This window comes from Rattus norvegicus, chromosome 4 (assembly GCF_021556685.1).
Source record: "Rattus norvegicus strain SHRSP/BbbUtx chromosome 4, alternate assembly SHRSP_T2T, whole genome shotgun sequence".
Lineage (NCBI taxonomy): Eukaryota > Metazoa > Chordata > Mammalia > Rodentia > Muridae > Rattus > Rattus norvegicus.
The window spans coordinates 116,478,829-116,503,822 of record NC_141537.1 but is presented as its reverse complement, the minus strand read 5'-3'; the positions used below and the strand labels follow the sequence as shown (position 1 = coordinate 116,503,822).

Below are 24,994 nucleotides of genomic sequence, written 5' to 3'. Positions count from 1 at the left end.
TGAAATCCTTTAGTTTATTTAGTCAGGACATGTCTTTGACCCTCCCAACCAGACCAGAGTCTCAATGTTGACCATCACACTAACTAGTGAGTCCCTTCTCTACCCAGAAATGAACCCTACCCTCTTAAGGAGAAGGTGAGGAGGCTAGAAGGTGTCTGGGTGAGGCTGCGGTCACTGCTTTCTCTTCAGGCTCCTGAAGCCTGCCATCCTGTCCTTCCTGTGGGCTTCGGGGTTCTTCCGCACGTTCTTTCGTTATTTGCTTACAGTTCCGTGACTCCCTGCAGCCATGGTGCTTCCCAGTCCCATTGGCTAGTTTTCCGGTAGGTTAAAGTCTGCAGGCCAATCTGATTGGTGGAGCTTCTTAAACTAAACTCTAGTTTAAGTTCATTGACAGGCTAAGTAGGACGGCTGAATGATTCAACTGTCTCATTGGTGTGAATTACAAAGTAGTAATAAAAATATCTTATTATTGAGGAGGCCAGGCATAAAGCTGGGTGTGATGGGACATGTCTATAATCCTGGACTCTGGAGGCAAGTCTCGGTTACACACACACACACACACACACACACACACACACACACACACACACACACAGAGAGAGAGAGAGAGAGAGAGAGAGAGAGAGAGAGAGAGAGAGAGAGAAAGAGAGAGAGTCTGTGTGAGAGAGAACCAAATGTATTTAGAAAAAGTGAGCCATCTGGCCACCCTCACCCATGACTGCTGACTGGTACTGAAGTCTTAACTGGTTTTCATGAGGCAGTTTGATCTTGTCTTCTTCCAAATTGACAGTGGCCCTCCTTTGTCTGTCTACAGAACATGGGGAGTTCCTGGCTCTGGATCTTGGAGGAACCAACTTCCGTGTGCTCCGAGTAAGGGTGACGGACAATGGCCTCCAGAGAGTGGAGATGGAGAACCAGATCTACGCCATCCCTGAGGACATCATGCGGGGCAGTGGAACCCAGGTACAGTCTTCCTGTTGTAGCCACTGAGCTGGGGGACACTCTGCCCTTCCCCCACCACAGAAGGACAGTCACTAGGACATCCTGCACACTGTTCCAGCTGTAAGGTTTCCCATGGACCTCGACAGCCTGACTGACCTTGTCTCACCAGCTGAGTGGCTCCTGGACGAAGGAGGTTTGATTGTGAGCTGAGCTAGCAAGGAAGGTAGCAGATCCTTTGCTTGTCTTTGGGCATGACCCTGACGCTCACCTTGCCTCCTTTGGAGGCTGGGTATCTGGGATTGTGGGCATTTTCCTGTGGAGGCCCAATGGTGGGGTGTTTGCTTAAGATTAGGTCCTGTTTTGGGACGATCTCACTTTATGATTCTGGGCTAGTGGTTATCAGGCAGCAGTACCCCAGTCTGTTTGTAGAGAGGGATGGTAGGGTCCTGGTTAGATCGTGGGCTAAGAGAGGAGCAACAACTGGCAGGCGTGCCGGGGCCTGCTGTTTTCCATGGGAGTTCGCTTGTTCTTCAGATTTTCTTCTTCCTGCTCTGTATTGTGCCACAATGGTGTTGTTCCGCCTCATGGAGAATGTGGTAGGCTTTTCTCCATACTGCTTCTGTCTCATTCTGGGCCCTGCTCCCAGATGACAAATATTTGAGAACCAAATAAGACAGTGCCAGAAGGGACTCCAGAAGTTAGGCTGTGGTTGTGAAGAGACTTGCAGTGTGCTGGGCAAGTCTTCCGTCTCCATAGACCCCTTATGTAACATGGGAAGGGCCCAGGCACCCCATGATCCTGGCAGCTTTTCCCTTCAGAGCCTGACGGGCTGGGGGGACTCCAGTTGACATGTGCTGTGTGTCTGTCAACCTAGAAAGAGGATCTGTTTCAAACATTCAGGACCCCAGAAGTTAAAATTTACCTTAATCTCTCAGACTGACACAGGTGTAATACTTGCATTTGAGACGCTGCGACTGGAGGACTGAGAGTTCAAGGCCAGCCTGGGCCATATATAGTGTGAATTCGTTTCCAAATGAAGATCAAACCTGTGGAAATAATTAAAATATGACAACTAATAATAAAAACAATCCAAACCACCAAGTTAGAAGGATTAAAGAAATCATTTCTATTCCTTTTCTTTTCAGCTACTCTGTGTGTGTGTGTGTGTGTGTGTGTGTGTGTGTGTGTGTGTGTGTGTGTGTAAAGGTCAGAGTATAATTTGTGGGAATCAATTCTGTCTACTATGTAGATTCTGGGGTTCGCACACAGGTTCAGGCTTGGTGCTGTTATCTCACCAGCCCAGTTTAATTATTTTAATTAGAGAGGGAAAGAAATAGATTTTTTTAAATGTAATTTTATTAGATCAGTAGCTAAATCATCAAACCTCAAACTTACAAAGGTCCTTAAAGAGCTGTGAACCTGACAGAATGAAACCTGTCTTCTGATCACTGATTTCTGCCTCAGAGCAACCTTGATATGATACCCCTTCCTCTTCAGCTTCCAGATGCTGGCCCGGGCCCCGGCACACCCTAGTGAGGATTTTGAGGTGCATCTCAGGACAAGAGGAGTGAGCAGATCCTCCTGTCAATAAAGAAAGGGAAACATTTGGAGCACGGAGCTAGCAGGCTTAGGCCCTTTGAGTGAGTCTTTTTATGTCAGGAAGGTGTTGACTCCTTTAGCATCTCATCCCTGTCCTCAGATAGCAGGAAGAGAGGGTTGGTCCTCAGTTCAGGGGAGCAGTCGTCTCTTTCCTTCTAGAAAGCATGTAGGCTCACCAGGTGAGTTTAGTTTGATTTGATATCAGGCCCTCAAGAGGTAGCCTAGGCTGGCCCCAAATTCTCTATTTTTCCGTCTCAGCCTCCTGAGTGCAGGGACTTTTTTCTTGCCTTCTGCGGGGAAAGCTGTGGGGAAGGAACAGTGAGTGGTTGGGGCTGAGGACTGAGAAGATATCTGCTTCCTCGCCACCCCAGATAAAGGTCCCCGAATTCCTGTGACTGCTCGATGTTTCTACGACTTGTTTTCTTTGGATAGAGATTTTCACCCTAACGGCTGTAAAGATACGGCTTAGTGGCAGAGAGCTCACACGCCACGCGTAAGGCTTTGGGTTCAGTCTTCAGCACTGGGAAAAAAGGAAAGAAAAAGGAAAGCTAACAAACGTTGGGAGTGGTGTGCTGTGAATGGATTAATATGCCCGAGTTTGTTTCAGCATGAGCAGAGCTTGCTGCTCTCCGGAAGCCCCATTTGTATTATTAAAACTTTTCCACTGATGGCCCTCATGGTGACAGCCCTGTTCTGTCTGTGCTCTTGCCTTGGACTGGAGGTTCAAAGTTCAGCATCCACTGTGGGTGACCTTGCTTGGGATGAGACAGATGGACAGGATCCACGTGGGAGCTCGGCGAGCGCCGCCGCCTTCTCCTCCTACATTAGGCTGCCTTCCTTCCTGACTCCACCACCTGCTTACGGCCCTAGACATCAAGGGGCCGGTGGGCCTCTTAGCCCCATCCCTTACTGTTGATCTGCTTCAGGATTCCAGAGAAGACTTTGCTGGGTCTCCTTGAGGGATGTGTGAAGGCTTCAGGACAGCATGGAGCAGTCAGTTTTCTCTCTAGGAATTAAACTCAGGCTGTATGCTGGGCACCAAATGCCAACCCTCTGAGCCACGTCGCTGGCCCGTCGCTCCTTTCTGGGAAGGAACACGTTTGTTGTCTTCCATTCCCCTCTCCTTCCTTGTTGGCTTTTCCATCTGGCCACTTGGCCCTCTCTTTCCTTGGACTCTGCATTCTCTCCAGCCTCTGCTTACTCTCCTGTGCCCCGCCCTCTGCCTCAACATCTGGAGAGCTAAGCTTCTCTTCGGGGATGCAGAGTCGGTGAAGGGGGAACTGCTCAGTTGGAGGGCTCTGGCTTGACTAGAAGCTTGAGTAAGTTATACTTATCTCTCTGTGAGTCGGGGAGGCTGTGTGGCTCCTGCAGCCATTGTCCTGTCTTTTACTTTCAAGACTGTGGAGATGACTTCAAGATCACTGTTTCATTAGGGGACAAGAGTTTGTGTCCCAGGGCCCAGATGGAGCGACGCTCAACACTGAAGAACTGGCAACTCCAGTTCTCCATGGGCGCGAGCGTGACTGCACGCACATACAGGCACACATAGGTGCGCTCAAGAGTGCTCACACGGGTTGGGGATTTAGCTCAGTGGTAGAGAGCTTGCCTAGCAAGCACAAGGCCCTGGGTTCGATCCCCAGCTCCGAAAAAAAGAAAAAAGAAAAAAAAACGCGCACACACACACACACACACAACCAATAAATAAATAATTTCTTTGAATTGCCTTCAGGGAATTTTTTTCCCTTTTACAGAGGAAAAATTAAAAAAGGTTGCTTATTCTGGTTGAGTTAGTTCCTAGGGCGCCAAGGGAACGAATCCTGTCACTCCCCATCAAGAGTCAGGGGTGGCAGAGAACTTCCTGGGAGTGAGATGGGCATTCTGTTCTGGAGGAATGAGCTGGACTAACATGGTGACCAGCAGAGGATGCTCTGTTCTCTGATGCGTGTGGACGTTGTGATAACCACTTCTTCCTCTGCCTTATGGGGCTCTTTTGATGGAGATTAATTTAAAAGGCTTAAGTGGAAGATTCCATCTAATGGGCACTAATTAGCATTATGCGTTTGTACACATTGCATGACTGAGCCAAGAGGTCATCCCCCCCCCCCCCCCCCCAGCTGGGGACCGAACCCAGGGCCTTGCGCTTCCTAGGTAAGCGCTCTACCGCTGAGCTAAATCCCCAACCCCCCAAGAGGTCATTTTGAGTGACAGTCCAGATGTCATTTCCTTTTCACAGGAGAGCAGATGGTGACGTAAGTTCTACCAGCTCATTTTTATATGCTATTTGCTGCTGTAACAAAAGTAACCTCAGAAAGGAGGCGTTTATTTTGGCTCACGGCTGAAAGCTATAGTCTGTCTCCGTAGGAAGCGAACTCAGCAGCAGGAGTCTGAGGTGCTGGTCATACTTGTGTCCACAGTTGGGAAGCAGAGAGATGGATAGATACAGGTGCTCAGCTCAATTAACTCCTTTTTAATTAATCCAGGACTCCAGCCTGTGGTGGAAGGCTGCCACTGATATTTGGGGAGATCTTCCCACTTCCACACAGACAGGCATGCTATAGAGGTTTGCCTTCTAGGCCATGTTAGGTCTGTCAAGTTGGCTATGGATAGAAACCATCCCCCTGAGTCTGTCTCCTGTAATCCTGCCTCCTCCTCACCCTCCCGCTTGTGTCCTTAGCTGTTTGACCACATTGCCGAATGCCTGGCCAACTTCATGGACAAGCTACAAATCAAAGAGAAGAAGCTCCCTCTGGGTTTCACCTTCTCGTTCCCCTGCCACCAGACAAAACTGGATGAGGTATGACGGGCTGAGATGCTTTCTTGGAAGGGGACTCCCTCAGCCTCCTGCGGTGGCAGTGGTGATGTCGGGTTTTGCATATGAGCTTTCGGAACTGAGACTTCTGTCCTTCTGGGAAGCTGTTTGCATGTGTTATGTGTAGGTGTGGAGGGTGGTGATGAAATACAGTCAGGGGTGTTCTGAGCCCCTCCCCCACGTACTCTGTGGTACCCTGCCCAGGTTAGCAGGAATGAGGAATTAAGATCGATCCCCTTCAATCTAAAGTGCTATGAGAAAGACCCCTGGGTGAAGGGAAGATACCGAGGAGCTGGGGATGTGCTTGATGGTAAGAGTGCTGGCCTGGCACACACAGAGAGCCTTGGGTGCCATCCCCAGCACAGCATAGACTGGCCACACTAGTATCTACTGAAATCCCAGCCCTCAGGAGGTAGAGGCAGGAGGGTCAGAAATACAGGCTATATTATATATTTAATACTTCTTTCTACTTCTTGGGCAAGGAATTCATGTATACACTTTCCTGTCATGGTGTTTCGGGGAGCTTCCTGGGTTGGTCAGGAGACGATGTACAAATGTAACCATGACTTTAGGGCTGAGGTCGAGGACCTCTGATCCACGTGGGATCTGCTAAGGACTTGCTGGAATGTTGCTGTTGCAGTTGTGGGAGGTAATTTCTTTTCCTTTTTTTTGCCTTCTAGAGTTTTTTGGTCTCGTGGACTAAGGGGTTCAAGTCCAGTGGCGTGGAAGGCAGAGATGTGGTGGACCTGATCCGGAAGGCTATCCAGCGCAGAGGGGTGAGTAAAGGGTGGGAGCTCAGGGCCCACAGGCTGTGAAATCTGTCTGTCTGTGGACTTAACAGGACATGGTTTCGAAGAGCTCGAGGATAGGGATTCAGCACCCCGGCCATGTTGGCCTGTGAGTTTTGTATGTGATCAAATAGTAACTTTGGCCCTGGTGCAAGAAACACCCTTTGGTCCTTAACCTCAGGATTCCCATTGTCAAGTAGGGATGTTGTCTTGACTGATATGATCGGGGAATGGAGCAGGAGGTGGCGGGCTAGGTCGTGGTTGTGTGTGAGGGGGAGAAGGCAACAAGATGATGAACTCAATCCTTGCTGCTGCTGTCTGGAATTGGTCTTGGAAAATGGTGAAGACAAATGGAGAATAATGGGTAGATGGGGAGTTGGGTGATCCCCACCTCTATCTATGTGTGGCCATGGGTTGGGTTAGTGACATACATGCCCGGTGCGTCTCGTGAGCGTCTCGATATGTCCCTCTCTTCACACCCGTCTTCCCCTTGTAATGATGAAGGCTCTTTGATCCCCTGCAGGACTTTGACATTGACATTGTGGCCGTGGTGAATGACACAGTTGGGACCATGATGACTTGTGGCTATGATGATCAGAACTGCGAGATTGGTCTCATTGTGGGTGAGTGAGCTGGTGTGAGGACCAGTGAGCTGATCGTTAGCTGGGGTATTTTCTCCTCCTACTGTGTGTGGTGCCAAGCCAGGACTTATGGAGTTAAGCAGCTGTACAAGAAAGAGGCCTGGCTTGGTGTTGTGCTGTCCCCGGAGGCTGCTGTGATTCCTCACGGCCTCTGGGAAGACTTCTAAAGTGGTGAAGAGGGAGGCGGGTAAGACAAGAGCACGTGTAGGCACTGACTGGTTTCTTCCACTGGCCAGGCACTGGCAGCAACGCCTGCTACATGGAGGAAATGCGTCATATTGACATGGTGGAGGGAGATGAGGGGCGCATGTGCATCAACATGGAGTGGGGAGCCTTTGGGGACGACGGTACACTCAATGACATCCGAACCGAGTTTGACCGAGAGATCGACATGGGCTCGCTGAACCCTGGGAAGCAGCTGTAAGTGGCATCCTTCTGTGGGTGGGTGGGGTGTGGGGTGTGGGGTGTGGGGGACTGCCACAGCAAGGGCTTCCTTCGCATTCTCCCCGACGGGTTGTGGAGGCACACTCACTAGTTGTGGGACTGGTCATGATCATAAGACTGCAACGGGGCTGAAAGGAGAGAGAAGCAGATAAACCACACCGCCCATCAAGATGGTCACATTTTTGCTTGGGTTCTTCCCCAATACAGAGTCTTGGTCAGCAGCTCTCTGTGTAGTCCTGGATGTTCTGGAACTTAACTCTGTAGACCAAACTGGCCTCGAACTCAGAGATCTGCTGCCTCTGCCTCCCAAGTACTGGGATTAAAGGTATGTGCCACCACTGTCTGGCAAGATGAGGCTCTTAAAAGAAGGCACTGTTTCATGGCTTTCGGCCCATTGATGCCTGGACGCCAAGATTGCAGCAGCTGATATTATCTGATGACGGGAATTGAACCCAGGCAAACACTACCAACTGAGCTACAAACCTGGCCTTGATTTGGTGTTTTGTTGGGTTTGAGACAGGGTCTCACTGTTTAGTTTATGGTGGCCTGGAGCTGACTATGTAGATGAAACCCAGATTCAAACGCACAGAGACTCACGTGCTTCTGCTTCTTCCTAAGTGCTGGGATTAAAGATACGCTGCCCAGTGTTGACTTTTTTTTTAATTGCTGCTTATTCAGAGTCCCAGGGCTTCTCTTCAATCACACTAGGTCTCTGGCCCAGTTATGACCCAGGGAAAATTGGAGGTGAAAGCTTAGCATTTTGCACCCTGGATCTTATGTGCCACAGCCTTATTTTTGTTACTTTTGACTTTTTTTTTTTTAAGACTTTGTATTTCTTCTTTTTAAATTAGATTTATTCTTTTTTTAAAAAGATTTATTTTATTCATTATATATAAGTATACCGTGGCTGTCTTTAGGCACACCAGAAGAGGGCATCAGATCCCATTACAGATGGTTGTGAGCCACCATGTGGTTGCTGGGATTTGAACTCAGGACCTCAGAAGAGCAGTCAGTGCTCTTAACCACTGAGCCATCTCTCCAGCCCTATTCATTTCTTTTTATGTGTGAGTGTTTTGCCGTGTGTGTACCATTTGTGTACTCAGTGACTGGAGATCTGAAGAGGGCATTGTATCCCCTGGAACTGGAGTCACACATAATTGTGAACCACCATATGGGTGCTGAGTGTCTGCTCTGGGTTCTTTGCAAGAGCAGCCCCTCTGGCCCTCCTTTTGACCCTTACACAACCTTCTTTTCTCAAAATTTGCTGAACTGCTCCTCTGTGGAAGATCTTGAAACAGCATTGGTGGCTGCTGCAAGGGCCAAGGGCAGTTGCAAAACCGTTTTTGAGCAATGTGTCATTTATTTCTGTGGTCCTCTTGGTGCTGTGAGTGTTTTAGAAAAACTTAGTTCTGATCTCTATTGGGAAAAGGAGCCCAGAGAACCCAGCTAGCTCTCCACACTGGGGCAGAGGTGGGTAGCCTTTCTTAGAGTCACAGGCTTCTCCATGTTGAAATGCGACTCTGTGCACTTGCACTTTCTTTAGGATCATGTGGTTGTGTCTCTGTGGGTGCCGAGAGGTCAGCTGAAAAGCCATTCACTGGTGCCTGCTTCCCTTGGTGGGATGAACCCACATCATGAATCCCACAGTGGTTAGGAGCCAGGGGTCCCTGGGAGCATCAGTAGGGGCTCGCCATCGATGGCTGACAGTGATTGGACTGTAGTCTTCCAAACTGCCCTCTGGGGTGACCCTCAAGTCCTGCTGGACAGTCCTGTTGTGAAGAGCCACTGATGAAGGACCATTCCTCAGCTACCATGAGGCCGTCTTGTTGACAGCGTGGTGTAGACAGTGGAAATCTACAGTGCTGAAGCCAGGCTGCTGGTCACCAGGAGCAACTGCTATGTTAGAGCTTTGGGTTTTTGGTCTTTGAGACAGTTTCTCATGCGGGCTAAGCTGACTTTGGACTTGCTGAGATGAACTTGATTGTTTTGTTTTGTTTTTTTTTTCCTTTTATTTATTTTTGGGTTTTGGTCCTTTTTTTTCTTTTTTGTATTAAGTGCACTGTGCGCATGTATGCCTACTGCTGGGGAGGCCAGAAGAGGGCGCTGGATCCTCTGACACTAGAATTACATACATGTAGTCCTGGGTGCTGGGAATCAAATTTTGTTCTGCCAGAGTGGTACTCACTCTTAACCATTTCTCCAATTGTCCTCCTGCCTCGGCCTCCCAAATGTTGGCATAGCTGGAGTCTGGAACGCTGCCAGTGCTCCTTTAGCCTGGCTCTGAGCAAGTCACATCCTGCTGGTTTTCAGTTCCTGCTAGGCATTCTTTCTGTGCCACACCCCTGCTGGGCCTCCTGGGTGGCATGGCCCATCCTAGTTAGTACACAGCCCTGTCCTAGTTAGTACATGCTTCCTGTCTTCTAGACTCCGCTCCTTTATGAGACATCAAGGGGCTTTCTTTACCTAGAAGATAATCCGAAGGGCTCGGTTTCTTCTGTCACGTGGGCCGAGGCTTTAGTAATCGCTAAAGAAAACAGTGCCACCTAGTGGTGGGAAATTAAATTACTGGACTTCCTTAAGTGCTGGCGTTGATTTCTTTCTTTGGTTCTCAACGTGTTCACCAGATTCTTGAGCTCTCTTTTAGCCTGCCCTGGAACTTTACCCCAGTCTCTATCCGGTTACTTTTTTTTTTTTAGACAACGCTAGACTTGCGCTAATAGAGATCCACCTGCCTCTGCCTCCCAAGTGCTGGGATTAAAGGCATGAACTACCACCTCCCAGACTCTGTCCAGGCTCTTACCACACATTTTCTTGAATTCACAAATCGGTGAAGGCAATGTCGGTGGGATGAGTGGGAATTATAGCCATCTTGTTTCCTATTGGGAATCTATGATGTTACTATTATTACTGGGTTTGTTTTTTTTCCCCCTTGAGACAGAGTCTCACTACCACCCAGGTTGGTTTGAGGTTTTGTGTGTCGCATGTGTGCCCTCTGGAGGAGAGAGGCTGTGCATCTGTTGATGGTGGGGTGTCACTGGTGTCTCTGCAGGTTTGAGAAGATGATTAGCGGGATGTACATGGGGGAGCTGGTCAGGCTCATCCTGGTGAAGATGGCCAAGGCAGAGCTGTTGTTCCAAGGGAAACTCAGCCCAGAACTCCTTACCACTGGCTCCTTCGAGACCAAAGATGTCTCGGATATTGAAGAGTAAGCTTCTAAGTCTCCATGAGCAGGGCAGGAACCGGGGAGGGAAATGAGGGGCTTGGTTTGGAGTTCTGTGTGTGCCTCTGTGTGCCTGTGTATTCGTGTGTGGGTATGTGTTCTGCCTTTTTTTTTTTTTTTTTTCTCTTAGATGTATCTCTTTCATGCAGCTGTCTTCAGACACACCAGAAGAGGGCATCAGATCCCATTGCAGATGGTTGTGAGCCACCATGTGGTTGCTGGGAATTGAACTCCCGTTGGTGCTCTTAACCTGTGAGCCATCTCTCCAGCCCTGCAATGTCTACCTTGAAGACAGACTTTCTCACTAGCCTGGAGTTTACTAAGGAAGCTAGGCTAACTGACCAATGAGCCTCCAAGGATCTACTGGTCCCCACCTCCCCAGTGCTCTGGGATTAGAGACAAACCACATCTGAATCTTTTTTATATAGCATAAATTGTGGGGATTGAACTCAGGTTCTTGTGCTTGCCAACGACATCACCAAACAGTGTTGCAAAGATTTAGGTCTGCTGTTCTGAGCTTCAGATTTCTACTTGATTGAGGGGGTCTTAGAGTTTCAGGGACGTGATGGAGAGAGGAAGTAGTTTTAGGCAAAGAAGGCCAATGAAATAGTTCAAAGGACTTTGCTAACGAGGACCCTTGGAGCAGTTCTGCCTGCTCTTTGTTAAGCCCAAAGGGAGATGAAGGCCCGTGTTATAGAGGCATGGGGCTCCTCAAGGAGAGGCTCAGGCCCTACCTCCAGCCCTTTCCCAATGTCTTCAGACAGACTGGCTTTTGCCTTTCTAGAGTGCAGCAGGTGGGGCTCACACTGAATTGAAGTACTCAGTGGTGGCCGGCAGCTGAGTTGCAGTGAGCAGGAACCCACACCCACACGTTCTCTTACTCAGCATGTGCAGCAGGGAAAACAGGGTCTTGTCTTTCTAAGGTACACACAAAGGAACTGCAAGGTTTTCCTTGTGGGAAACAAGAGCACCTACAGAAACCAGACCTCCCTCTGTGTGCGTATGCCTGTGTGCGTGTGTGGGTGGTCTGGGAGAGGAGCCTTGAATTACTGTGTAGTCAGCTCTCCCTGGAAGGATGACTTTGCTAGAACCGAGGGACTCCCTTGCCAGCCCACAGCCCCTCCCACTGGCCACAGTGAATTCAGCATGGCTCACACCCTGTCTGTTTCCCAGGGATAAGGATGGAATCGAGAAGGCCTACCAAATCCTGATGCGCCTGGGTCTGAATCCATTGCAGGAGGATTGTGTGGCCACGCACCGAATCTGCCAGATTGTGTCCACGCGCTCGGCCAGTCTGTGCGCAGCCACCCTGGCCGCGGTGCTGTGGCGAATCAAAGAGAACAAGGGCGAGGAGCGACTTCGCTCCACCATCGGTGTCGATGGCTCCGTCTACAAGAAACATCCCCAGTGAGTGTGCTGCCCCGGGCTGGGGACAACGGAGTCCCCTGGAGACTCCATGAGGCAGTTCAGTACTTTCCATATAGCTTAAGTGTTCTCTAGTGGACACTGTTGGTGTGGGTGCGTTTGCTTTCTGAAGGCAGCTGGTGGCTTGCACATCACTACATCCCCAGCCACGTCCCTCTCTACTTATGAGTTACTGATTCATTCCTTGGTCTTCCATTATTCTGGCTGGTTCATCTGGATACCCTACCCTCTGTTAGTGGCCATCCCAACCTCGAAGACGCCAGCCTCTCCTTATTTTGGTGTCGAATTGTTTCTGCCCCTTGTATTCGTATATTCCAAAATATCTCGACCAGGATCCAGAAGATGTCTCTTGTGCTCACTTAATTGCCCATTGTTTTCTCAGTGTGTGTGCCAGGGCAGGGCACCTTTATTTAAGCCAGCTGGTGACTGCCATCTGGCCCGGAGATCGATCCCTAACTTTCCAGCCCAGGGCCGTAGGAATATGAATAACCTGGGAATGTGGTTAAGAGGCCGGTTCCGGCTCAGTGACAGGGCGAGGCTGCTTGCTATCTGTGTGGGTGTGGGTGGCCTGGGAGAGGAACCTTGGAATAGCTGTGTTGTGCTCTCCTCAGTAGTCCGCTCTCCCTGGAAGCTGCAGGAGGCCACCACCCAAGAGCCTCCCGCTAATTAAACATCCTTATAGTCTCCAGTTGTCCAGATGGTTCTGAGAACAGCTGCAGGAACTGGAAAGAGAAAGGCCAGAGTCCAAAGAAAGATGCTTCCAAGCTTTTTATTGAGTTTTCCTTGGGGCATCAGATTAATTGAGGCTGGGTCTCCAGGAGCATCAGGGACATTTGGTTACAGTTGCCCTAGCAGAGCCTGGCTCCATCTGCTACACCGAGGAGCTGTATAGCCTGTTCCATGAGGAAGAGCGGGTCTGTGTGACTGCATTCAGGGGGCAGTAGCTTTAGAAGGACCAGCTTTGGCAGCCATGATTGAATAGCTGGGTCTTTATACAGTAACCCTAAGATGGGGAGAAATGGAGAGAGAAGATACGGACATCATTTGCTTCTGCAGGGGCATGGTCTGCTCTATGGCCGCCATTTGTAACCATGGTCTCTGTGTATAACAGTTTTGCCAAGCGTCTCCATAAGGCAGTGAGGAGGCTGGTGCCCGACTGTGATGTCCGCTTCCTCCGCTCTGAGGATGGCAGCGGCAAGGGGGCTGCTATGGTGACGGCGGTGGCTTACCGTCTGGCTGACCAACACCGGGCCCGCCAGAAGACCCTGGAGTCTCTGAAGCTGAGCCACGAGCAGCTTCTGGAGGTTAAGAGAAGAATGAAGGTGGAAATGGAGCAGGGTCTGAGCAAGGAGACGCATGCGGTCGCCCCTGTGAAGATGCTGCCCACTTACGTGTGTGCCACTCCAGATGGCACAGGTGCGTGGCATCGGCACTGCGCGTGCGGGTCTGTGTGTGCGCGTGTGTGCATGCATGTCTGTGTGCGTGTCTGTGTGTGTGTGTCTGTGTGCATGTATGCATGCGGGTCTGTGTGCGTGTCTGTGTGTGTGTGTCTGTGTGCGTGTGTCTGTGCGTGTGTGCATGTGTGTCTGTGCGTGTGTGTGAGTGTGAGTGAGTTGTGCGTCATGTGCCAAGTGGTATCCGGTCCCCCTGGAGCTTACCTGTCAGTTGGGAAACCCCTGATGTGGGTATTAATTAGGAACTGAACTTGGGACCACTGCAAGAACAATGTCAGCTCTAAACTGCCAAATTATCTCTTCAGCCCCATTTGTTTTGCTTTTTGAAATGGGTCTGATGTAGCTGAGGCCGGCCTCAAATGTAGTCCAGGATGTTGTAGAGGACAACCTTGAATTACCTATCCTAGGATTGTACCTATATGCAGAGACACTCAGAGACCAATTTTGTTTATTAAAAATTTGCTGTTTGGCAGAGAACTAAAACCAAGAGAACCCTGTTCACGGTCACATAATCAGTGTCAGCCTCCATTCAAACCTAGCATGCGAGAGGCAGTTCTCAAATACTACATTAGTTTGGGTCTGCATGTATTTCCTGTTTGGCCCCATAGAAAACGTTTCTGGTTCATGATGGTTCATGGTTGGCAATATTGGCTCCAGAGGCAGAAGCTAGGGTTTGGTACCCTGGTAATGTGGGGCCTTACTCCATTCAAGTACCCCTCAAAGATCACCTTTAAGAGGGAAAAGGAATGTGCTGGATTGGCTCATGGTTGATTTAAACTCAAAATGTAGCCATTCGTCTCGTCTCAGCTGTGACATTTAGACAGTCTTAGGTATACCGTATTAGCATTCCCCATGTTCTGAAGAGCTGACTGCTGGGGTTCTACCACATGGGCCCACTCGGATTTGGTCTTGAAGATTTTGCTTGCTTAACTGCCAGGTGGCGCTCACGCTTCATCTTCTCCCAAGACCTGCGTTTCACAGGGTCTCTTCCACAACCCCAAGGAAGGGAAACGCATTCTCTGTCACCCCAACTCATTGTCCCGGGTTCATTTTCCAGAGAAAGGAGACTTCTTGGCCTTGGATCTTGGAGGAACAAACTTCCGGGTCCTGCTGGTGCGTGTGCGTAATGGCAAGCGGAGGGGCGTGGAGATGCATAACAAGATCTACTCCATCCCACAGGAGGTTATGCATGGCACTGGGGAAGAGGTGAGGCGAGGGGCTGGAGAGAACGAACGGGGGCGGGGGTGGCTAGGGGCTAGAGAGAACTGGGTAGCCGTGGTGGTGGCGATACATTAGGGAGGAGGGGAGCTCATGATGGGATGTGCTTCTGGGAGGATCCAGCAACCACCCCAATTTCAAAGCCTGCCCCTCCTCGACTCACCCCTGGCTTGAGGAGGGCAGTGGTTCATGGCCCTGGCAGAGTTGCTCCTGATTGGTGCTGCCTGAACTTGCATTTCTCAGTGCTTGAGGGCAGACATCCCCCTCTGTCGAGGCCCCTCTCTCAATGCCCTTTCTTCCTGCAGCTCTTCGACCACATTGTCCAGTGCATTGCGGACTTCCTGGAGTACATGGGCATGAAGGGCGTGTCCCTGCCTTTGGGTTTCACATTCTCCTTCCCTTGCCAGCAGAACAGCCTAGACCAGGTAGGGTCACCTTCTAGGAGGGCTCTTCTTTGGGCTTCCTTAACTCCTAAGTGCACTCCAGTTTACAGGGAAGAGAGTTGTTCTTAGAAGAGGGAAAGACCTTGGGTCGGGCGCTTAGGAGAAATTGGCTACCAAAGTTTTGGGTACACATAACGATAACAATCAAAAATATTAACTCATTGTGTATGTTTGCGCGCGTGTGTGTGCGCGCGTGCCTGTGTGTTGCCACATGCATACATGTTCAGTTAGAGGTTATCTACCTCGTTTTTGAGACGAGGCCTCTCATTAACCTGGAGCTCACTTATTTATGCAATGCTGTCTGGCTGTTTGGTGAAACCCTAGAGGTTCTCCTGTCTTCCCAGCTTTTCCATGGGTGCTGAATACCAAACCGAGGTCCTCGTGCACATGAGTAGACCCTCTCTTTTCATGCCAACATGTGCAAGTTTGTGTATTTTTATCAGGAAACTCACCGCTGTTCCAGTCAGGATTGTATGACCTTAGATTGTTGCTGGATGTTTCTGTGTTCTGTAAGTTAAGGCTCCTCTGGTAACTCTAGAAGTAAGAGTAAGGAAAGCAGAGGCCAGCTGTCGCCGTGGCTCTGGTGACATCACCGTTTTGATGAGGTTTCAGCAGGTGTTAAGGACACCTGGAGGCCCAGAGGTCTTTGGCCACATTTATTCACCACTGACTTTGGGCACGTCTCCCGGGTTGTTGAAGCCGGCGGTTGTCCTGTAGTGATCACCTGAAATGAGGTTATGAGCACTTTTTTGCCAGAGGCAGGAAGCTCAGCAGTAGATGAGAGACGAGTAGAAGAGACAGGCATGCCTTTGTTGCCGTGTGGATGTAACTAGCCAGGCCTCCACGGTGCTGTGTTTTGTTTAGAATCTCGGGATCTCAGCACAGTGTGGCACACCCAGGTTTGTGGGATACACAAGTGATGGGCATGTACCATGAGCAAGGCACGTGGGTGGCCATGATTCCAGCCTTTTGTGAAAGGGCTGCTGGTTTGTCCTGGCTGCTATACCATCGAGAGCAACGGGGAACAAACCCTGTTTCTCCCATGTACAAAGCAAATGGGCATCTGTGTCTAGATGTCCCACCACACAAGGGAGGACGCCCTACCTAAAGAGGGGCTCAGGGGGCTGGCTCAGATGGTAATTGCTTGGTTTGTAATGCGGATCTGTGAGCTGAGATCTCCAGCACCCATACAAAAGCTGGGTGCAGTGCTGTACCTGTAATCCCAGCACTATGGAAGCAGAGCCAGGCAGGTAGATCCTGGGTGCTCCCTGGCCAGCCAGTCTTAACTCAGTGAGTTCTGAGTATAATGACAGATTCCCTCAAAAAAAAAAAAAAAAAAAAGTAGACAGCAAATGGAGAAGGCGTGTGATATCAGCCTCTGACTAACATACTCAGGCCATGTGCACGGCTTTATGCAAGCAGATGTGAACACACACACACACACACACACACACACACACACACACACACGCGCGCCCCCCCCCCCCCCACACTGTTCATTGAACTCTGGAATTAAGACATACACCCTTCTAGTCTTTGTCCACCGAAGGAATAATTGTTGGAATATTTGTGTGGACCTGGAGCCATGAGTCGCTGGGCCAGGGTATGATCTAGATCTCAGGCAAATCCCTTCAGTGCCTTGATTTCCCACCAAGTAACTGATTATGGAAAACTCTCATGTGGTAGTGAGGATCAAATGATGTAACCAAGTCAGTACCTTAGGTGCAGGCTTAGAACTGTTTGTGAAAAATCTGCTTGGCGAGGGTGAGAGCTAGAAGCAGAACCAGGCTCCAGGAGTGACCTAGGACGCCCTCTTGGATATCCCTCCTCTGTGTGCCTGTGTGATTTTTATTTCCTATTTTCTTACTTTCAGAGCATCCTCCTCAAGTGGACAAAGGGATTCAAGGCATCTGGCTGCGAGGGTGAGGATGTGGTCACCTTGCTGAAGGAAGCGATTCACCGGCGAGAGGTAGGAGAACAGAGAACGTAGTGCAAGGCTTGGTGTATCACATGTTACTGCTTTGTTGGGAAAATAAGCTCACTCAGCAGTGGTTGGTTAACTACTAGAAGGCCATGTTCCAGTGGCTGGTGCTGCTGTAATGGCTTTGAGGAATGGGGAGAGCACAGAGGGCTGAGCAAATAGACAAGTGGTGCGCTCTCTCTCTCTCTCTCTCTCTCTCTGTGTGTGTGTGTGTGTGTGTGTGTGTGTGTGTGTGTGTGTGTGTGTCCCGAGGACAGCCTTAGGTGGCAATCCTTAGATACCACCTCAGCCTCTGAAGGGTTGAGATCAAAGGTATATGCCACCATGCCAGCCTGGCTTTCCTTCAGTTTTTGTTTCTTTGTTTGTTTGGTTTTTAGATTTATTTCATGTATGTGAGTACACTGTTACTGTCTTCAGACACACCAGAAGAGGGCATCAGATCCCATCACAGATAGTTGTGAGCCACCAAGTAGTTGCTGGGAGTTGAACTCAGGACCTCTGGAAGAGCAGTCCGGGCTCTTAACCACTGAGCCATGTCTCCAGCCCCTAATCTTGGTTTTTGAGACAGATTTCTCTTATTGTCCTGGGACCGAACAGATAGGCTAGGTTGGTTAGCCAGCAAGCCCTAGGAATCTATCTGTTGGTCTCCATTTCCCCATGCACAGATTACAAGCATGCGTCATTGTTGTGTCTGTCTCTTTCATGGTTCTGAAGATCAAACTTGGCTTGTCGTGCTTATAAGGAAAGCACGCACTGCTCTCTGCTGACTGATCTGACCTCCGTGCTCAGAAGTGGTCTTAATGTCCTGGCCAGTGGAAGTGTAGGCTTCAGTTTGAGGAGGGGGTGTCTGAGCAGGGGCAGGTGAAATGAGGAATAGGCCATGGTATATACCATTTGGGGTATATGTGTGTGCCTGTGCATGCATGTGTGTATATGTGTCTTGAAGTTTCTGACATTGGGATTTGCGGAGTAGACATCTTCTTCTTGCTATCAGGAGTTTGACCTGGATGTGGTTGCCGTGGTGAATGACACAGTTGGGACTATGATGACTTGTGGCTACGAAGACCCTCACTGTGAAGTTGGCCTCATTGTTGGTAAGGACGCTACCCTTCCCAGTTGGGGTTGCGTGGCTCTGGGTGGGTGGGAGGCTGGTGTTGAGCAGGACTGGTGGCCTCTGATTGACAGGCACCGGAAGCAACGCCTGCTACATGGAAGAGATGCGTAATGTGGAGCTGGTGGACGGAGAGGAGGGACGGATGTGTGTCAACATGGAGTGGGGAGCATTTGGGGACAATGGCTGCCTGGATGACTTGCGGACCGTGTTTGATGTTGCTGTGGATGAGCTTTCTCTCAACCCTGGCAAACAGAGGTAAGCAATCACCTGTGTTGGGAGCTAAGTCCCAGAACAGGGCCTCAACTGACCGGGCTCTCCATCTTCACGGTTTTCCTCAGAATGCCCGTTCTCCTGAGGAGACTGGTGGGGCTCTCCTTCAAAGAGGGTCTTCTTTCTCAAACATACTACAAGGTCTTGAGAGTGCGTTAGAAACTAGGTCTGAGACTGAGGAAAACCAGGTGGGAACTTGGCAACACAGACAGAAAGACAGACAGGCAGCTCCCAGTGTGAAGAAGCACTGTTGTGGCTCTGACAGGAAGGCAGGTTACTTAGCATCTGTCACCTCTCTTATGAAATGACAAGCATCCCCAATGTCGCAGAGCCTCATGTAGTGTAGGGGCTTGGAGCTGATCTGAGACCTCTTCCTGGTAGGAAGATGCTATCTCTACAGTGTCTGAATCAGTAGTCAAAGACCAAAGACCATGGTCCTTTAGAGCACACTTTACAGTCTATGATTAGTCTAGATTAGAGAAGACCCCAGATTGAAATCCCTCTTCGAGCCAGGCAGGTAGCATTAATGAAGGAAGAAGCAGGCTACAAAAGGAGGTAGGACAATGACAATGTCTTCAGTGCACCGTGGGGGCCTTGGCTTTGCAAAGAGGCATTGTGCATATTCCAAAGACCAGTCATGTCAGCGTCATGGTTGGTTCCAGAAGTGGCGGCGGCGGGGGGGGGGGGGAGGGGGGTCCTGCTGTTGTTGCCAGCAGTTACTTAAGGCCCAAGAGAAAACATGGAAGCCGTCCAGTGGAATTTAGGGTGAAGACTGACTCAGCTATTCTTCCTTGTTCCTGGAATTGGTCTTGGGTGTATGGTCCTTCCCTTCCCTTCCCTTCCCTTCCCTTCCCTTCCCTTCCCTTCCCTTCCCTTCCCTTCCCTTCCCTCCAAGCCTTGTGGGCCTCAGATGTCAGGTGGTGAGTTTTGCTCAACATTTGAGAAGATTCTTGGATGTCGCCCGAGTGACACCATGTTCCTTCCTCTCTGCCCCCACAAGAGGAGTTTTTCCACCCTCCCTTTTTTTCTGGTCTGGACTCATCTGCCCCCTTCTGACCTCTGTGGACAACGTCCCGTTGCAGGTTCGAGAAGATGATCAGCGGCATGTACTTGGGAGAGATTGTGCGCAACATTCTCATCGATTTCACGAAGCGGGGGCTGCTCTTCCGAGGCCGCATCTCAGAGCGCCTCAAGACAAGGGGAATCTTTGAAACTAAGTTCCTGTCTCAGATAGAGAGGTGAGGAGGAGAGGCTCGGGAGAAAGGTGGGGCCCGGTCCTCATTTTCTGTCCAGTGAATAGACAGGCTAAAGGGTTTCCGAAGCTCATATGAAGTCAAGATATAGATGGCAGAGGTCTGCCTCCAGTGAGTTACCTTTCCTAACTGACACTTACCTATGCTGAACGTGGAAAGAGACCGAGAATGAGATTTGGTGAGCTTTAGTATCAGGGCTAGAGTGAGTGTAAGATGTGGGTTTTTCTTTGTTTTCAGTATAGTTTGGTTTTGGCTTTCTTGAGGCAGATCTTACTAAGTAAGGTTGCCCTTGAGTTGGTTTCAGTCTTGTTTGCACCTCCTGACTGCTGAGATTACAGGTGTGGCTCTCCATCAGGCTGTAGTAACAATGCCCACCTTGAGTGCAAAGTAGAATGTAGGGTCACTTGTTTGTAGCTCTGTCACCTTCAGGGAGAGCGAGTGAATGAGTTCAGAGCTGGACCGACCACCACCCCCCCCCCCCCCCCCGTATCAGGGGGCCTTAGGGAAACGCAGGGCACCAAGCCTTTCTGTGCATCATTAACTCTGCATTGTCTGTCTCCCACGCAGCGACTGCCTAGCCCTGCTACAGGTTCGTGCCATCCTGCGCCACCTAGGGCTGGAGAGCACGTGCGATGACAGCATCATCGTGAAGGAGGTGTGCACTGTGGTTGCCCGGCGCGCTGCACAGCTCTGTGGCGCAGGCATGGCCGCCGTAGTGGACAAGATAAGAGAGAACCGTGGGCTGGACAACCTCAAAGTGACAGTGGGCGTGGACGGGACTCTGTATAAGCTTCATCCTCAGTGAGTGCCTGACCTCGGGGGTGAAGAGGGCTGCCCTGTCTTCCTTTTCTTCGTGCATTTCTCTTCTCCACCTCCTCTCAGCCGCTCCAAAGAGGGTTTCGTGCTTAGTTTGCAGATTAATGGTGGTGACCCTTTTGTTGGTCTGAGAGCCTGCATGTGGGTGTAGCTGGCTAAATTCCAAGGCTGGTTCGCAACTTTTTTTGATTTTGAGCCAGGGTAGCCTTGAATTCATTATGTAGTTGAGGCTAGCCTCTAATTCCTCCTAGCCCTCTGTCTCTTGGGGTGGAACGACGGGAGTTCACTACTACCAGAGATTGTATTTCCCAGTGATCACTGCTATTTCTGTATTGACGTGATGTCTAATCATTTTGATTGAGATTTTGGCTGTTAGGATGCACTGGGAATAATCTGGTAGACTTTGTGATTCAAGCAAGATTTTTTTCTGTGATTGAAGGATTGTCCACTCAGTGCTTGTGTTACTAAAGGCTTTGTAAGAGCACAGCCACTCCCATCCCCTGTCTATGTGCTGACAGAGTACATATTTTTTGCTGAGATGGCAGAGTAGCCATGAGAGGGCACACGGCCCACTGCACTGGAACATGTATGAGTGTCTCTGTGGGGTATTACATTAGAGCAAGGGTACCCTTGCAGGCCGATTGCCTGGCACCGGAGTTACAGGCAATCATGAGCAGCCTGACCTGGTCAAGCGATCAAACTTGGCTCCTGAAAGACCAATAGATGCTCTTAATCACAGAGCCATTGCTCTAGCCCTTAATTTACCTTTAAAAGTTAGTTTAATTTATATATGGGCTAGAGGTGGGAGGCATGGGGAAGGTATGTACATGGGTGCAGTGCCTACGGGGTCCAGAAGATGGCTCTGGATTCCCTGAAGCTGGAGTTACAGGGCATTGTGAACACCATTTGGGTGCTGGGAACTGAATCTTGGTCCCCATGCAAGGGTTCTCGTACTCAGTGCTGATCTATCTCTCTCACCCCTTGCTTTGTCTTTAAGCTAGAGTCTCTTTAAATCCCATGCTGGCCTTTGAGACATAGCCTATCTTTGCTGTGTAGCCAAGGGTAACCATGGGCTTTTGACTCCCTTCTTGTTTGCTGGGATTACAGACATGGGCTACGGTGCTCAGTCGATGCTGGGGGTGGAACCCTTATGTTGCTAGGCAAATACTATCAACTGAGATACAGGATCAACTGATATGTTTTGAAGAAGTTTATCTGCATCTCAAGACATTTGTGCCAAAAACTTGAGCCTTCTACTCTTGTGGTTGGCCACTGTGGTCTAAGACTTGACGTGGCCCTAGCCCCTGCAAGCCTGTCTACGGTACCGAGTACAAAGTAAATGTTAGTTTGTAGGTGCCTTGCCTCACTTCTCATTCCTCTTTCCAGCTTCCCTTGACACCAATCAGTCACATCCCCCTTTTCTCCTTCTCCAGCTTTGCCAAGGTCATGCATGAGACGGTGAGAGATCTGGCTCCGAAATGTGACGTGTCCTTCCTGGAATCCGAGGACGGCAGTGGGAAGGGAGCAGCTCTCATCACTGCCGTGGCCTGCCGCATCCGGGAGGCTGGGCAGAGATAGAAGCTTGGGGACCAGACGGGGCTTCTCTGCTTCCTCACTTCCCCGTTTTAAATTATGAGAAGATGGACCCCTTGGCAGAGAGGACCCTGTGAGACTGGGACTTTTGTCTCTGTATATTCACTGTAGAGTTTGGTACCCAATCCTTGGCCTTCCTGAGAATCTGAAGTAAGGAGTTGTTCGCAGTTCCTGCTGGTCACCTCCTGGGATGGTCCTCCCCCACTCTACTTCCTGTACAATCCTATGGGATGGGGACAGTCTTGAGAAAATGGTTGCCTCAGCTTGGAGCTGAACCTGACATTTGTAGGTGGAGAACATCTTGAAATGTCGATGCTTCTCTCATCAGAGGTAGATGTTGGGTGGGAGGGAGGAGGAGAGATAGGACGTCCCCTGCCCTACGTGGCTGTCCCTCTTCAACTCAACCCATAAGCATCACCCTGCCGGTTCTAAAACATTTGCTGTCCTGGGATAGAGGAATCTGAACCAAAGCTAGAGTGGACGTCTTCTTCAAGTGTTTGTGGCTTTACCTCACATGGCTGAATGTGTCATCCACGAGCTACAGACCTTGGGGACAGGAGTGGCTTTGGTCGCTTTTTAGTTTTTTGTTTTGTTTTGTTTTTTTCTTTTTTAATTTATGTTTGAAATTTACTTAGTTTAAAGCAGGTCCTCTCCATTGTGTAATGGTTAATTTTGTAAGTAATGTATTTATGTGTTCCTTTGTTCTGTATATAGCTGGCCAGGGTCTCCTGACTCGGCCTCATGAGTAGATCATTGTAGTTCTGGATATGAGACACTGACTGGCTCTAGAAATACCTCATTCACCCGTGGGAAGAGGAGATAGGTAGAACCTCTTAGTGGGTTATTGGCAGAGCGCCAACCTCCTGGCTTCACCTTCCTCCGGGGTCTGTGAGGTGTATGCAAGGCAGGAAGGGAGACTGAGGCTGGTCCCCTGGGGGAAGGGAGCCATAGATAGCAGCTGGCTGCTCCGTCCAGGTGCTTTCCTGACTGGTCTCACCCAGGATGTTAGCCAAAGAAAACCAAAGGGTTTGTTCTCACTGTGTAGAGGGCTCAGTTTGTAGGTCAGTCAGTGTTTTAAGACGGTTTGACAAATAAAAGGAAGCCACCAAACACTGTTTTTAAAGTCATCTGATTGTTGGAGCAGACCATACAAAGCATTGAGAGAATTCAACCAAGCCTCAGGGATGTCTCGGGGGTGTTGGTGCATTTGCCCTCCTAGCAGATCCCACCTCCGGTTTGTCTTGTGTTTTACACGAGACGTTCGATGTCTGTCTGCTTCCTCAGACTGAGCCACACCGAGCTGCCGACTCTCCTTTTTATACATGTTATTTATTCCGGACTGTTCGAGGAACGGGAGGACGTCAATGCCCTGTTCTCTGCTCTCTGAGTACGGTTCGCTCTGAATCCGAAAGTTCACCTCTCCCTTCAAAATATTAAATTGACCACCAACATTAAACCTGGATAGGATGTAATAAAGAAGGAATAGCCTTGCAACACTAAAACAGAGATAACATAAAGACCAAAAGAAAACTCAACCTTGTAGCCCCTAAGTTTTGAACATCTTTCAAATGTGTGCTGAGCAGAGCCTGGTTACATCCGAACAAGCTCCCTGGGATGCCCAGAGGGAAGGTCGAATGTTGATTTGTTCCAGGCTGGCACTGCCTATCTGGTGTAGCTCCCTCAACCTGCAGTAACCGAAACAGACCTGAAAACCAAAGCCATCTATAGATGTGTACACCACTAGAGGGTAGCCACGGAGTGCAGATGGATTCTGACTAAAGTTTTCAATCTTGAATTTAAAACTTTTAAAATCAAGCACCACCTAGGAAGGGACACTTTTTTTTCTTTTTTTAAAGGTGAAGGTGTGTGTGTGTGTGTGTGTGTGTGTGTGTGTGTGTGTGTGTGTGTAGCTTTTTAAGGAAGTTGGCTTTCAATCCAGAGCATGAGACAGTGTGCTGTGTTCCTAGCACTAGGTTGACAGCCCTCTGCTAAGCTACTTTGTGGTATTCAATGACCTTTGACTCATCTCAAATCCCTGGGCACTCGGTTTTGTCACTATGTACAGTAGAGAACTAGTTGAAATTAACCATGTGATGTTAACTATTATTAATAAATTTTAACTTTTTTTTTTCAAAATATTCAGTGTGTGATTGGATCTTTAAAATGGGCAATCTTTGGGCAAATTAGAACTTCCTGGTCAGTCTGATCAATCATTGATGGGACCAATGCATTTGGAGGGTTGTGCTATCTTTCAGTATCCATGGAGATGGGTTCTGGGATACTAAAGCCTGTGGGGGATCAGATCCTGTGATTACTTTCATTTGCTGTTATAAACGCCATGGATGAGCAGCAGGAAACGGATCAGATGCTGAGAGCAGGGGCTGATCCTCAAGCCAGAAACAGTAAAGACGACGGAGGTGTCAGTTCTTAAATGCTCTGCCCCCAGTGCCACACCTCCTCCAACAAAGCCACACCCCCGAGCCCTCCAAACAGCAACATTAATCAGGGACCAAACACTCACATGACTGAGAAAATGGGACATGTTGAGCATTGAACCCAGGGCCACCTTAGCGACCCTGCCACCGAACTGCACCCCAGTTTCAGATGGGGTCTTTCTCGTGTAGCCCAAGCTGGACCAGCTTTAACCTTCTACATGCTGGGGTTACAGGCACGTGCCACCACCCCTGGCCCCAGAGACTGGGTTCTCACTGGGTCACTCAGTGTAGCCTTGAACTCCCTATAGTCTGGTGTGCTCTAGACTCAGGTCTTGAGGTCTCCACCCTCCTGAGAAAGTGCATGGATAGACTTCCTTTTTTGAGACAGGTTCTCACTATATACCCCAGGATGACCTGCATCTTGCTATGTAGACCAGGCTGTCATAAACCTGGCAGTCCTGTTTTGAGAAGTGACAGGAGCAGAAGGACAGCCCAGGGCTGGGGAGGCTGGCTCAGGTGGGTCCCTGGAGTTCACTGGTCTACAATCCT

The 24,994-nt window shown here is 49.6% G+C and overlaps 1 protein-coding gene across 2 annotated transcripts in view; it reads left to right on the top strand.

Moving 5' to 3' along the window:
• Positions 1-24,152, top strand: part of Hk2 (hexokinase 2) — a 50,451-nt gene extending 26,299 nt beyond the window's left edge. The window contains exons 2-17 of one of the 2 annotated variants that reach the window (XM_087656043.1): positions 815-963; positions 5,216-5,335; positions 6,031-6,126; positions 6,662-6,761; positions 7,016-7,199; positions 10,273-10,428; positions 11,617-11,850; positions 12,980-13,284; positions 14,380-14,528; positions 14,846-14,965; positions 16,857-16,952; positions 17,959-18,058; positions 18,150-18,333; positions 19,431-19,586; positions 20,169-20,402; positions 21,851-24,152. In XM_087656043.1, coding sequence (XP_087512169.1) covers positions 907-963; positions 5,216-5,335; positions 6,031-6,126; positions 6,662-6,761; positions 7,016-7,199; positions 10,273-10,428; positions 11,617-11,850; positions 12,980-13,284; positions 14,380-14,528; positions 14,846-14,965; positions 16,857-16,952; positions 17,959-18,058; positions 18,150-18,333; positions 19,431-19,586; positions 20,169-20,402; positions 21,851-21,995 — 2,436 coding nt within the window. In that variant the 5' untranslated portion in view covers positions 815-906 and the 3' untranslated portion in view covers positions 21,996-24,152. 2 annotated transcript variants of the gene reach the window in all.
• Positions 24,153-24,994: the final 842 nt, after the last annotated feature.